This window comes from Anomalospiza imberbis, chromosome 2 (genome assembly GCF_031753505.1).
Source record: "Anomalospiza imberbis isolate Cuckoo-Finch-1a 21T00152 chromosome 2, ASM3175350v1, whole genome shotgun sequence".
NCBI lineage: Eukaryota > Metazoa > Chordata > Aves > Passeriformes > Viduidae > Anomalospiza > Anomalospiza imberbis.
In genome coordinates, this window is record NC_089682.1 from 107301746 (window position 1) to 107316399 (window position 14654).

The 14654-nt window shown below is 42.7% G+C and overlaps 1 protein-coding gene across 1 annotated transcript in view; it reads left to right on the forward strand.

The window, feature by feature from the left end:
- The first annotated feature begins 2615 nt into the window (after positions 1-2615).
- Positions 2616-14654, forward strand: part of IPO5 (importin 5) — a 41344-nt gene continuing 29305 nt past the window's right edge. The window contains exons 1-6 of the mRNA XM_068182501.1: positions 2616-2783; positions 7662-7742; positions 12160-12352; positions 12840-12942; positions 13168-13264; positions 14270-14374. Of these exons, the coding sequence (XP_068038602.1) occupies positions 2700-2783; positions 7662-7742; positions 12160-12352; positions 12840-12942; positions 13168-13264; positions 14270-14374 (663 nt within the window). The 5' untranslated portion in view covers positions 2616-2699. The remainder of the gene's footprint in view (positions 2784-7661; positions 7743-12159; positions 12353-12839; positions 12943-13167; positions 13265-14269; positions 14375-14654) is intronic.

The window sequence follows — 14654 nt, forward strand, 5'->3', positions numbered from 1 at the left end:
CCTGCTTCTTTGGCATAATTTCTGTCTGCTTCCTACAGTTCAAACTTGTCCTGAGTGAGAATGAGCACCTGATGTGGCAGACTCTGATCCCATTGTATTAGTGACAACTTTGCTTGCTTGGGACTCTCTCCAATATCTTAACTGCTTTTTACTTAGGTGAAGTTTTTAATCTGCTTTCCCCAAACTGTCAGGATTTGAAGTGGAACATCATTAATCTGCTGAGTTTACCAGCAGGTTATTCTGAACCCAGTAGAGATGCTCCCTTCTATGCTTTGAATACCAGGGTGAAATGTATTCAAATGTATTCCTAGAGCATTACTCTACTAAATTTATTGATCATTACACACACAGGAACAGAAACACACACATACACATGTAGAGAGACACGCTCGCTTGGCTCGTTCTAATGAAGGCAGGTTGTTCCTGCCTTCCCTGCCTTCCCCTTCCAAGGGAGCTCTAATGGAATCTGATGTTCATCACTGGTACTCCAAAGATAATTTGACAACTGTTTTTCAGGTCTTAGGCAAATTTTATACGCCTCACTCTTTCTCAAAGACAACTAGGCAGTTTTTATATAACAATGCACTCCCTGCATCTACAGATGCAAGAACCAGCAGGAGTAAGAAAATAATTTTCCATGTCCTGTAGTTTACATTCTTTTCCCAACCCCCATTAGATATTGTATTCTTTAGCTAACAATCCTACTACAGATTTATGGTGAAATTACCATTAAGACAAGTCAACATGAAAGCAAACACATTTCTTTGTTTATGCATGGAAAGCAGACAGCAACGTTACTGAAGTTCCCATTTACAGTTGATAAAAAGCGGGAAAACCATGCCTATTTCAAGAAGACATCCAAAAGTCCCTTCAGAACGTGTAACAAGCTGTACATACCTAATCCACATAGCTGAGGTCTGAGGACATTTACAGGAGTGCACTTCACACTAGAAAGCATGCTTGCATTCATATTTCATCTTCATCTAAGTCAGCTTTAAATCATTCTCTAGCCCTGCCTGCAATTCTTTCTTGATGAAGTCAAGATCCATCCTTCCTCCCTTCCCTTCCTTCCTCCCTCTCTCCCTCCCTTCCTCCCTCCATCCATCCATCCCTCCATCCATCCATCCTATCTTTTGTTCACCAGCTCACTGACTGACTCCTCCTGCTTTTAAAGCATTGGCATTCCCTGGGCACAGCTAAGGCACAGTAGAAGGAGATACTCGACCCGGCCAGCCACTCCGGTGGCTGCACCCCGAACAGCTGGCTGGTGCACCCCGAACAGCTGGCTGAACAGAGCCCTCCACCAATGAGCAGGGTAATGCTCAAAGCCTCTCACCATGCACGTCATGAACCTGTGATATCCCCTGTGATCAAAGGGAACACTAATTAAGTTTTATTCAATCTATTAAAACCTCAATGGGCTGGAGAGATGGACAGAGAAGAACCTTCTGAAATTCAACAAGGGCAAATGCAGGGTCCCGCAGCTGGGGAAGAATAACCCCCGGGCTGGGGGCTGATCTGCTGCGAAACAGCTCTACAAAGAAGGACCTGGCGATGTGGGTGTACAACGAGCTGTCCACGAGCCACCAGCACCCCTGTGGCCAGGAAGGTCACTGGCATCCTAGGATGCATTAGGAAGAGCAACCCCAGCAAATCAGGGGAAGTTGTCCTGCCCCTCTGCGCAGCCCTGGTGAGGCCGTATCTGGAGTGCTGTATCCACTGCTGGGCTCCTCAATACGAGAGAAATACGGAGCTCCTGGAATGGTCCAGCAGAGGGGGATGAGAGGACTGGCACAACTCTCTTACAAGGAAAGGCTGAGGGAGCTGGGCCTGCTTGGTCTCGAGAAGAGATGGCTGAGAAGGGACTTCACTGATGTCTATCGGTATCTGAAAGGAGGGTGCCACGATGTTGGAGCCAGGCTCAGCTCTGTCGTGCTGAGCAATGAACAGGAGACCACGGGCAGAGACTGACACACAGGAAGCTCCACCTGAACACGAGGATGAACTTCTTTACTCTGCGAGTGACTGGGCACCGGAACAGACTGCCCAGAGCGGCTGGGCAGTATGAAGAATATTTCACTGGAAATATCCAAGAACTGTCTCCATGCAATCCTGTGCCATGTGCTCTAGGACGACCCTGCCTGATCAGAGAGCTCGGACCAGACACCGCCGCGGCGCCTGCCAAGCTGACCCGTTCCGTGACTCACTGATTCCCTGCGGCGGGACAGCAGCACGACGTCACCGGCGCCCGGAGGCGACGCCCCGCGATCTCCCGCGCTTTCCGTGCCTCCCCTTCCCTGCCCTCCCCCGGCCCGGCCCCGCCCCAGCTCCGCGTCCCGGCGCGACCCCTCCCAGCCCGCGCCGCCCGACCGCGGCTCCGGCCAATCCCGCCGGGGCTGCCGGAGCCGCCCGCCAATCAGAGCGCTCCGCCGCCCCTGCCTCCCGCCCCCGGCGCGGCGGCGCACCAATGACACGCGAGGAGACAAACCCCCATTGAGGGTCGGTTGAGCCGCCGCTCCCCGCTGCCCGCCTCGCCCCGAGCCGCCGGGACGTCAAAGGGAGGCAGGGCCAATCGGGGGCGAGGCTCCGTGCGCCGCGGCCAATGGGAGCGCGGCTGGCGTTGCGGCCCCGCCCCCCGCTCCCCCGCCGGCGGCGCGGCCGGCGCTCCCCCTTCCTCCCTCTCCTTCCCTCTCGCAGCAATGGCGGCGACGGAGCAGGAGCAGTTCTACGCCCTCCTCGGCAACCTGCTCAGCCCGGACAATGCGGTCCGCAAGCAGGCCGAGGTAACGGGGCCGCCGCGTCAGCGGCCGCCGAGACGGCCTGTCAGACCCGCTGGGCCTCGTTGGAGGGCGGGAGGGAGGGAGGAAGGGAGGGGGGCAGGGAGGCGGCGGGGCCGGCCGAGCCCCACGTGTGAGCAGCGGCACCAGCTGCCGCCGGGGCGGCCCGGGCCTTGCCCCGGTCGGGGCGGCGGGGCCGGCCGGTGGCGACCGTTTTGCCTGACGGGCGAAGGGCCCGCGCCGGCCCTTGGCCCGTGAGGGCGAGAAGGGTCCCGTTACTCCCCTCGGCGCCCGCCCCGGCGTGTCCGGCACCGCTCTCGCCCCTCGCCCGCCTCGAGACCGCTCCCGCCGTGGCCCGTGTGGGACCGTCGCCAGGGGCTGCTTGTCCCCGTTGCCCATGGCTGGCTCCGCCTGAGCCGCCCGGCGTGACGGAGCGCGGCCCCGGCCCCGCCGCGCAGGGGGGGCCACAAGCCGGTGGCGGCGGCGTGTGGGGGCCGGCTCTCGGTGGCTCGGGAGCGGAGGCGTTTCCCGAAGGAGGTCAGAGCGGGTGCCTGGCGCGATGGAAGCGCTGTTGTGCGCGCTCCCGAAGCGGCCCTCGCAGGGGCTCCGTGCCCCCGCCCCAGCTTGGCCGGCAGGAGCGGGACCCAGGTCCTTCCCTCTTGCCGCACGGGAGTTTGGTTTTTTAACTTTTCGGAACGGCCCCCTATGTGTTCAAGTGTTTCGTCAGCTAAGAAGTATTTCATCCGAAAGAAGTGTTTCCAGGATGCTGAGTTTCTCTTGTTATCAGCAAAAAGTTTTCAGACATGTTGTTTCAGCTGAAATTCTTTGTGGCGGCTAAGCCACGTTAATTCTTTCTCTCTGTCATGCTTAAGGCTCCATTGTCAAGCCTGGTGGGGAATCTCTCCCGTTGAATTAAATACCAGCGTCTAGGTTTAGCATGAATTCCCGCTGCATGGCTGCATCGGGTCTTTTATCGCTCTCATCACTCCAGCGGTCAGCAGAGTTCAGTGCATTGTTTGGCGAAGAATAAAAAGCATTATTCCTGCTGCTGCAGTGAAAATTCCTCAAATATGAATCCAGAGTGAGAAGGAGGGGAGACATATTTTTAGAAAGCTAGTGAAGTTCAGTATTGATAACTGCACTTTCTAGAGAGTCAGCAAGAATTATTCCCACATTCCTGAACACAGAGCTGCAATGGAGGCCATTCCCTGGGAGCTGAATTTCTTTCTCTTAACTGCCTACATATAACCTAAAAACATTTCTAAAAAAATTTGAGCTTTATTGGAATTGTAACAAAGCAAGTTCATTGTGCACCTGTGTCACAATGCCTATGAAATAAAACATTGCGTAAGAATTCTAAAGCTTCGATTCTTAAAACTGGTCAGAAAATTGCTTGAAACTGAGTTGGGGTGTTTTTAATTTTCATAAATACATGTGCACTATGGTAAATCAGAGTAAGAAACCCTAATTGGCATGATGGATACCAAGCTTTTCAAGTCTGGTAGTTTCCTATAAAAATACAAGGAATAGTATGACTTTTTACTTATTTATCTGCTCTGAATTTGTCATTACTTTCTGGATATTTCCAATGTGTGCTGCAAATTATTTAGTGGTTTAGGATCATTCAGAATGGAAGGGTTCTCAGGAGGTCTGCCATGCTCAAAGCAGTGTCAGCTCTCAGGTCAGATCAGGTCACTCAGGGCTTTGTCCTGCTGACTCTTGAAAACCTCTAAGAATGGAGACTGCACAAGCTCTTTGAGTTACTCACTCCTGCTTGACTTGTCCTCATTAGGACAGAGAGATCTGGACCCCTTGGAGTCTGAACCTCCTTTTTCAATTTACACCTGTTGTCTCTCATTTTTCCACCATGCATGGCTGTGAAGAACCCCACTTATTCTTTGTGGGTTAATGAACTGCAAGTAGAAACATAAATCTGTCTCTCTACAGTGTAGCTAGACTGACTTAAATTGTATATTTCTTAAGTAACATTTTTTTGGATAAAAGTGTTGCATAGCCTTTAAAATATTTGCTTCCTAAAATCATACAGGACTTGTACTTTGTATCCAGTGAAAACCAGTCAGAATGAGAAACTGATAGACAGCAAACTAAGCAGACTCAGGTTATTCCAGATAGGTTTGGTCGTTGAAATGAGAATGAGGGGTGTTCAGCTGAGGACTGAACTTGATAGAGATGTAGAGTCATATCCTGTTTGGGAGGATTGTAGTAAAAGATGTTAAAAAAAAAAGGATGAGGAAGAAAGCATGATGACTCCAAACTCAATTGATGTGAATGGATTTATATGTGTATAGTCTGCTCTTGTGAGACCCCACCGGAGTACTATGTCTCTGTGGCCCCTAACACAAGAAGGACATGGACATGTTGGAGTGGGTCCAGAGGAGGGTCATAAGGATGGTCAGAGGGTCTGAAGAGCTCTCCTGTGAAAGACAGGCTGAGACAGGAGGGGTTGTTCAGCCTGGAGAAGACTGGAGGCACCTTAGAACAGCCTTCAAGTACCTAAAGAGGACCTGCAAGAAAGGTGGAGAGGGGCTTTTACAAGGGCATGCAATAATAGGACAATGGGGCAATAGCTTTAAACTTGAGGGGGGCAGGTTTAGATTAGATATACAGAATAAATTCTTTGCTGTGAGGGTGTTGAGGTGCTGGAACAGGCTGCCCAGAAAAACTGTAATGCCCCATTTTGGGAAGTATTTAAGTCTAGGTTGGCTGGGGCTTTGAGTAACCTGGTCTAGTGGGAGGTATCCCTGCCCATGGCAGAGGGTTTGGAACTAGATGGTCTCTAATGTCCTTCCAGCCAAAACATTCTGTGATTATGTGTATGAGCTAGCATGCTCATAACTTGACTAGTTGGCTGAAATCTGGTATATTTATTTTACCATCTATCCTGGAATGTTGTCTGTTGGCTGTAAAAGCCTGTCTTCTTCTTAATTGTGTGTGTGTGTCTTCTAATAGAGAAACTTTTATTTACTTTGTTTTGGTGATTTTATACTCTTTTTAAAAATGCATTTTTCAGGTTTGGGAGAGCATAAGTATCAAGTGTAGAGAATAGATACTTTCTTGCATGTGTTATGCAAGTTGGCCATAGTGTGTGAGAAATTTGCACTTCTGTATAAGATAACTGGGGAACTAACTGTAAACTTTAAGAATACAGTAAGATGTAGCAGGATCTAGGTACATAGTTAAGAGTGTAGGCAAGACTGGTAGTAAGATGGGTGGGGCCAGCAAAGAAGTCTCCTACCAGCCCAGAGGGAAGGTTCTGTTTGGCCATATATTCCTTGTACCCCTTTGATTTAGTGTCCTCTGAATTCAGTTTACAGAATTGACAGAGTTAAACCATTGATCAACTGCTTAGGTTGCTGCCATTTTTAGTGAGTTAACTCAAAATAGAATTTTATGGTTATCAGAATTGACTTGAGGGAAGCAGCCTTTACTGTGCTTTGGCTGTCTATGAAAGCATAACTTCAAATCCATGCTGGGCCCGAGTTTAGGGAGCCGTCATGTTTCTGTATTAGTTTTTGGATTTGTAGATAATAGTGCAGTATAAATATATACATTCATGGAAGATGTTAACCCGAGAAAGACTTTCTATTCTGACCCTAAACCTCATTTAATTTTGCAGTCTCAGTGAAATTATTACATTAAATGTAGTGATTCATTGGGCATTCAGAGTCTCATTGACTGTGAGTGTATGTTGGCAACTAGAGAGAATATGAAATGTGGATTCACTTTGTGAAGAAGGCCTACTAGAAAGCAGGTACAGAAAGGGAGGAAGATTATGTCTAATATTAAATGCAAAACTGCTTAGTTGACAATAGCGGGTATCCTGTCAAGGTGTGTAAGAGTTTATTAGGGTATTGGAAGGAGCTACTGCAGAGTTGGAAATGGGAAGTAGGCAGGCAGAGAACTGATAGAAATGAACCTGGGCTTTGCAGAATAGGCTCATTCCTTGAGTTCAGGATGGGATAATGAATATTTGGAAAGGGTGAAATAATTCATCTTCAGGATTGTCAACAAAAAGTAATTCAGAGTTACTAAGTATAGAATTATTTAGCTTGTGATTCTGCTGCTCCTACCTACATAAGTTTAATAATTTTATTTTTTAAAATTGTTCAAAATGCGCTCATATACTATGTTTTGGATACCAAAAGTTGTTTTGCTGTGTCTTCACTCTAGCTTCTAAGTAACAATATCATTTAAAATGGAGATATGTATAAAATGCATGCCAAAAGCATGTAAGACAATGTAACTGAACTTAGTAAACTTCTCATTTTGTTAAGAGGATTTTCCTAAGGAGGAGACTAAATAGTTTCTCTTTTTGAAATTCAGGCAGGAGTTTAAAAAGAAGACGTTCTTTTTCAGAGTGTGTGGTTGAGACATGTGGCTGCCGCATAACATTGTAAAAGTTTTTAAAAGGTTCAAAACCAGAACTGATCCGATTTTTGGACTATACATTTGTCTGTGATTATTAACCTGTTGGTCATGGCTCGGTCTCAGGCTTCCAAATTTCTTAATTCTTTGATATGATAAAAGCTATGATGGATTCCCAGTAGGACATGTTTGGTGTATGTTGTATTTCTACGAGTTTATGTTCTATTTATATTTTGTAACTAATCTCCTAAGTGGCCAGTCATGTATATGTGGATCATTCCAATATGGCAGATCTTACTAGATAACTTAAGATTTTACTCATAATTTTAAAATAGGTCATACATTTTTATTTTGATAAGTTTAGTTTCTTTTTTCTGCTATGATTTTTTTTTTATTGGATGAACTGATGTTGTTTTAAAAGGAAAGTCAGTTCATATTAATGCTTAACACATGCTTTCTAATAAATGTTTACAATAAGCTGCATCTCTTTTTATGCAGGAGACCTACGAGACTATTCCAGGCCCATCAAAGATCACTTACCTCCTGCAGGCAATCAGGAACAATGCTACTCCCGAGGAGGTATGGCTCAATAACCTTGGATTTGTGCAGATTTTCAAGGGGACTTGGAGAAGAGGGGAAGAAGTCAGTGCTGATCATTTTGGGATAAATAAGCAAGTTTGGTGTTAACTTTTCACCTGTAGAAGTTACTCTTGCCAAAGACATCAAAGGCTAACATTTGTAGAATATCTTGACATTTAACTTTACCAATGGATTAATTAAAGAAGGGTTTAAATGTTAGCTGTTACCATAAGTAAGCATTAGGTGCTGGACTCAAAAAATCCTGATTAATAAAACCTACAACCTCTTCCCTGTAAATCCAACTACTTAGTAGCCTAATTAGAGCCTAAGTGAAGTAATCCCCATGCTCAATCTAAACACTGCATATAAACATACTGGGAAACATCCTGTGCATGTTTAATATGGTGCTGGTATCAGCGGGTAGTTTTGCATATGTTTTGTAGAGATCCAAATGCTGAGCAGTGGATAGAGCTTTGGGCCTGGTATGTGTCCTCTGAGCACATTGAATGTACCAGAGCCACCAAACACAGGATGCTGGAAGAGCTTCAGAACTTTAAACGTGCCTTGTCCAGGCTATGTGAAAGCTGGGTTCAGATCCCTCTTCATCTTGAAGGCTTTGTTTTGCTTTACCTCCTTGCAGGAAAACTAGGCTGAAGAAAATACCCCATCCTGTTTGCATGAGTTGGATGTCTGTGTTGTAGAGAGTGTAAGATTTGTAGGACTACCCAGACAGCAGTTTGGCAAATCCTGCCTCTGCAACCCAGTAGTTTTGGCATTTAAATGGAGAAACATGCAGATCGTGCTCCCAGTACCCCTTGCATTTGACATAGAAAACACCATTAAGCTAGATTTGGAATAACTCTTTTAACTGATTGTTTAACAGGTTTTCTCCTAACCAGATGCCTAAACTATGGGAATATTCACCTCTTTCCTCTGTTCTTATTTCATACTTTCCTAATAGCAAAGTAACACCATTCACAGAAGTGGAGGGGAGCATCTGACTTAGCAATTAGAACACTTCTGTGCCAGGTGGTGTGCAGTTTGTACACCTCAGTCTGAGGAGGGGCTTGTCCTTACTTCCTGCACTTGTAGACTCACTGTTATGAAGACTGCTTTCTATGCAACTGCCTTTTAAAGGGCTGTACAGAAAGGTGATATATATTCACAGTTTATTTGATTCATTTTATTTGTAGGACTTAACTATTTTAGGCTGTTACTTTGCAATTTTGATTTACCACATAAATCTTTGAGAGGAGCAGAAGTTCTGCATTTGTTTTTTCTTGGTTAACTCTGGTTTGGCAGGTTTTGATTGTGTCCTAATTTAGAGATGACTGGTAAAATAACAAATGCTCTGTAAAACTGTTTCTGCTGTTCTCACAGCCTTCTTGGAGGGCCCTGACCTCTCCCAGACCTCTGTCCATATTGTCACATGAAGGGATGCATTTCTTAGTTTGAAGACTGCTGTTGTGGACAGCTACCTGTTTAGCCTTTGGGAAGGAAGGCAGCCCAGGGATGCACCACAGTTCTGCCTTTGAGTTGTCTGTGGACCTTGGGCACTCTGTGCTTTGAATTCCACGTAGGACTAGATCTCAGTGTGCAAGTACATCTTTGAACCACGTGCTAAATGTTCTTTACTTCCATCCCTGCATATTTTCCTCCTTGAGGACTTGAACAATAAAACAAAAGTAAAATTCAGTGTGGCAGTGCTACACACAAGACAGTCAAACTTTTTCTTATAAAATGTGTAGGGTTACGTGGATGTTTTGAATATCAGTGGAGAGCATAGCATCCCAGATTGCTGTTCATAATTCTGCTGCTGACTTGCTCAGCAAATTGATTTTCTTCTTGTGCTTTATTTTCATCATCCCTAAAATACTAAAACATTTTAACACGCTATAAATTCTACTAATCAGAAGCAGTATTAAATTTGAAATTTGAGTATTATGACTACCTTTTATATTAATAACTTTAACACTTAAGTTGTATGTGAGCATCTGAGTAATTTAGACCTGCAGAAGACCTAATGCTGGGAAAAAATGTGCTCTCTTTATGCTTCATTGGTAGCTGGAATTCCTTCTTTGGGGATGCATGCTTTCTATTGGTCCTTCCCTAATTAAAAGCTATTGCTACTAAATTGCAGAATTTTAAAATGTTTCTTTAAGTACATATTTTTAAATACATAAACATAAAAGAACCTTTGGGGTGTGTGAAAAATACATATATTCTTTCTTAGAGTAGAAGAAACAGCCCTGGAGGTGCCATTAATTTAGCCATGTTTGTCATAATTAAATTGATAATGATAGTTTTTCTATGTAAGTGAGTATCTGCTGAGGAAAATATGCCAATTTTTATTATTAGAAGTCAGTAGCTCATTTGTCACTCCTTAAAACACTTGAATTTGCTTTAGGGATTTGGGGGATTGTTTTTTTCCTAAACTAGTAACTATAACCAGGAGATAATTCGTGTACTGTTGGTCTTGTGTCTTTCTGTATGCCTCACTACTTGTGTTTTTACTTTGCAATCAGTCTGTTTATCAGTCTTCTAATATTTTAAATTCTTCAGAGTTGGAAATTCTTATCCTTGGTTTCATAAAGCATGTAGTCCTCACCTCTATTCCCTGTCTGTCCACCTGTTAGTACTTCATGAAAAAATATAATATAATGTGAGTTCAGTGATTATCAGGTGTCAGGAAATCCACACTGAAACACGAGCAAGAGAAGACAGCAGCACAGTTTGTGCCCTGTTTAGTCCCAGTGAACTTGCTCCCCATTCGAGGCGTTTCTATGTAAGTTTACCATACTAATGAGGAAAAATTTAATCTTTCCCAGTGTTGGTGCTCCAAAGGATAGGAGAAAGAAAGATATCATTATATTTTGGTACCATGAAAGTTTCTGGACACATTGTTAGTAAGATTCCCACAGGCAGTGGGGGAAGAATGTCCTTCTGAACTCATGTTCCCTATATGACAGCCTATTGTTAGAGAATCTTGGCTTCTGATGGGAACTACAGCACACGTGGGCACTGTGACTGTTCACCTGCTGCCTTCCTAATATCTGCTAGGGAAGAGCTAATCCTACATATATGGTGGCCTTAGTCCACACTGGAGATGGTGAGCAGGCGATAAAGAATTACAGAGTTAGGTCCGTTCTACTCCTGCTGGTACAGAGACACTTTCAGTGCACTACTCTTTAGCTGTACAGAAGAGAGCTGGGTAGTTTAAAAAAGACAGTGAGTTTGGAGACTGCAGAACATAAGAATAGTATCTTGGGTGATGTTCTAGCAATACCTGATATTTACAGGGTATGTTGACACTCAGCAGCAGTTTGTGTTTCACACCTACAGGTTATGTCATAGTAACACTATTGGGAAATTGGAATTGGTTACTTTTGCTGCTCATTGAACAGTTTTGAATTTCAAAGGTTTATAAATGAAACTGTCATTCACGTGCACATTAAATAAGAAAATCTTAGAAAAAAAAAGAGTTTGGATTATTTTTTGTGACATTGCAACACACATAAGGTTTTATTACATGTGTTAAACTTTAGAAGTTTGGGAGGTGATTTTTAATTACTGTGTGTCCTTAAACACCAGTTGGTGAACATTCTATTGAGTTATTCATAGAGCTTCATGTGTCTTTTTGCTTTTACTGCAAGCGTTGCTCTATTAATTTTGTATTACTATATTTTTTGCTTCTTGTTCTTGTACAATTGTAAATGAATATAGATATGTACATGATATAGGTGTACACATACAGGATACAAGATTGTAATATGTGATTTTGAGGTTCCTATGCTTAAGTTCAAGTTTAAAAGAAGAAGTTTCATCATAGGCCTGCAAAACACTGAAAGCTTTGTTTTGACTTGGATTTGGGCTTTCTTTTTGCGTATGTGGCTTTTTTATTGTTCAGAGAAGAATTTTATTTGCCAAATTCTAACTGTAGGTTCCTGAATCTTTAGCTTTAAGTTTAGTTGAGAATGTGAAGGAGGGCTTACAGGTTAATTATCTGACAAAGTTGCCCCAGTAAGTCACTTTTTAATCCAGAAAAACCTGTCTGGATTATAATGACCTCATTAGGCCATTTAAAATAGAAAGAATTCATGCTTTAAAGATCCTTCAATAGCACAGCTAAGTTCTTAACTTGCCACAAAATATGTCTAAGGTTCAGCTATAGAAAAAACCTGAATACCTCAGTACTGTCTTTATTTCTTTGAAGGGCTGTAATTGTCAGAAACATAGTTGCAAGCTGATGTTTTTTTACAAAGTTATCATAATTGTCATCTGTTGCTTGAGAGGTATTCCATTCACCAAAGAAGTCTACACAATGGAAGTGTCATTTGGAAGCATGATGTGGATGTTCCCTTGTAGGGGCATGATTATCATGTCAAACACTTTAACACACACACTTCTCCTTCAACAGGCTCGGCAGATGGCAGCTGTCCTTCTGCGCCGCCTGTTGTCATCTGCATTTGAAGAAGTTTATCCAGCTCTGTCACCTGAGGATCAGACGTCAGTCAAGAGTGAATTGCTGCTCTTTATCCAGTTAGAAGTGCAGTCCACTATGAGGAAGAAAATATGTGACATAGTCGCTGAATTGGCCAGGAATTTAATAGGTACTTTGTTTATATTAGTTGATACTGTAGTAAAATGTTTATGTATTGATAGTAGTTGTATTTGTATGTCTTGTTCTCTACTCCTGCTTAGGCTTTGCACATGATGTGCTAACTGATTCCATGGCTTATAATAGAACCTAATATTTCTTCACACTATTTGACTAGATGAGCTCTTAAACTCTGCTTTTTCAATTGCTCAAGTTTAGGTGAGATTCTACTAAGGTTTATAAATGCAGTTTTGTGTAAATTGTCATGAATTATGCTGAGCATTGCATCAGTTTCTTTTTTTGAGTGCTGCTATATAGCAGTAAACAGAGATCATGTTCTGTTATGGAGTGTTTGTAGATTAAGCATTTCACAATATTTTACACTGTGACTTAGGCACATCTTCACATCAGGGAGTCAGTGATGACTGGTTTTCCTGCACCACTGATATCTCACCATTCTGAAGTTTGCTTATCCTCAAACATTGTTGTGTTAAATGTAGATGAAGATGGCAACAACCAGTGGCCAGAAGTTCTGAAATTCTTATTTGACTCTGTGAGCTCTCAGAATGTGGGACTGCGTGAGGCTGCTCTACATATTTTCTGGTAAGCTACATTTTTGTGGGATAGCCTAATCATGTCCTAAAATGAAAGAGAAACTGTCACAACATAATTAACTAGCAATCTTATTTATTTCATTTATTTTTTTGTATTGTGGCTTACTTAAGTGTATATAGTTACAGTCTGTAACTTAAACAATGGATAAGTTTGAAATACTAGTTTAACCTTAACTTGTATGAATTTTTATTAATGTTTTGGTATTATCCTTAGGAATTTTCCGGGGATTTTTGGGAATCAACAGCAACACTATTTGGAGGTCATTAAGAGAATGCTGGTTCAGTGTATGCAAGATCAGGAGCATCCCTCAGTAAGACCTTTATGTTCTTTTGGGATTTTAGTATGTTCTGAGCATACAAACTCAGTGCAGTAGTCTCAAATATAAAGGTTAAACGATAGATTTCAACCAGAGAATTGCACTACCTGAAAATTATGTACATATGGAATTTTGACTGTGCCTGCTGCAAACCAAAGGCTCAGACTCTTTTGTCGTCCTAAAGCTGACTGGCTGATCATATCTGCATTGTTTAGGCCCATATCTTCCCTAGTTATGCTTGGAGAAACGCAGTTGCAGTGGCCCCAGGCAGATGGGGTTTTAGCCAGCAGCACTGAGGGGTCAGAAACTCCATGTTAAATTCTCTTTTTGGCCTTTATGTTTAACAGTGTAAGTCTGTCGTGTCTCTACATACAGTATCTATGTAGATGGTACATGGTATGACTCAAAATTCTGAATATACAACAGCTCCTTGAACTGTTTGTGCATGTTTTTCTCTAAGGGTGTGTAAGCAAGCCTTGCTTTTCTGGAAGGCTTCAGATTAATTGATTTGTGCAGAGAATTGTACTTTGAAAATGTTTCTCTTGTTATGGAATATGCTGGGCAAGGATAGGAAACCCTGCTGTGATATATGGGTTCAGTTTGCTACTCCCCCAAGGATTACTTTTTCTGACCTTTGAAAGTCAACTGAATAACATTTTCTAAAGTACCACAAGTCATGCCTTTAAAGAAGAATGTCTTAAACACTTAGATCGCACTTCTTGAAAAATGAGACTGACACTTGCATGCACATTTGAAGTTTTGGTAGAAGTTGAAAACAATAGGGTTTTTTCCTCTTTCATTAAATGAAAACCACCAAAACAAAAAGCAAAACTAGGGACTACTTGCCACATTTTGTATTGTAGACAACATAGATGCTGAAGGTCTTCATTATCACTTTATCTTAATTTGAAGTAAAATTTAAAATCCCATGTTAAAAACTATCAGAGGCATGTTTCAGTACTAGTTTCTCACATTTATTTCTTCAATCATGTCTTTTAGATCAAGACTTTGTCTGCTAGAGCTGCAGCTGCATTTGTGCTTGCTAATGAGCTCAATGCTCCCCTTCTTAAACATTTTGCAGACTTGCTACCTGGAATCTTGCAGGTGAGAAACCAAACAAGTTACACTTAATGTGCCATTATTATCTGTATTGACTATATACAAATGTAAGTTATTGGTCTGCGAATTTGTGAATTTTTGCTGAGACCTGAATTAACTGAGCCTTTTAGCCAGACAGCAGTCACCAGCAAGATGAAGTGGAGACTAATAAAGAATTTTGCAAACAGAGGATAATTGATAGGGTTTTAAGGAAAATAGCTCAGCGCTGATCAACTTACGCAGTGTTACAGAGATAATTGAGTTAAAATTCATTGTAAGGTATATA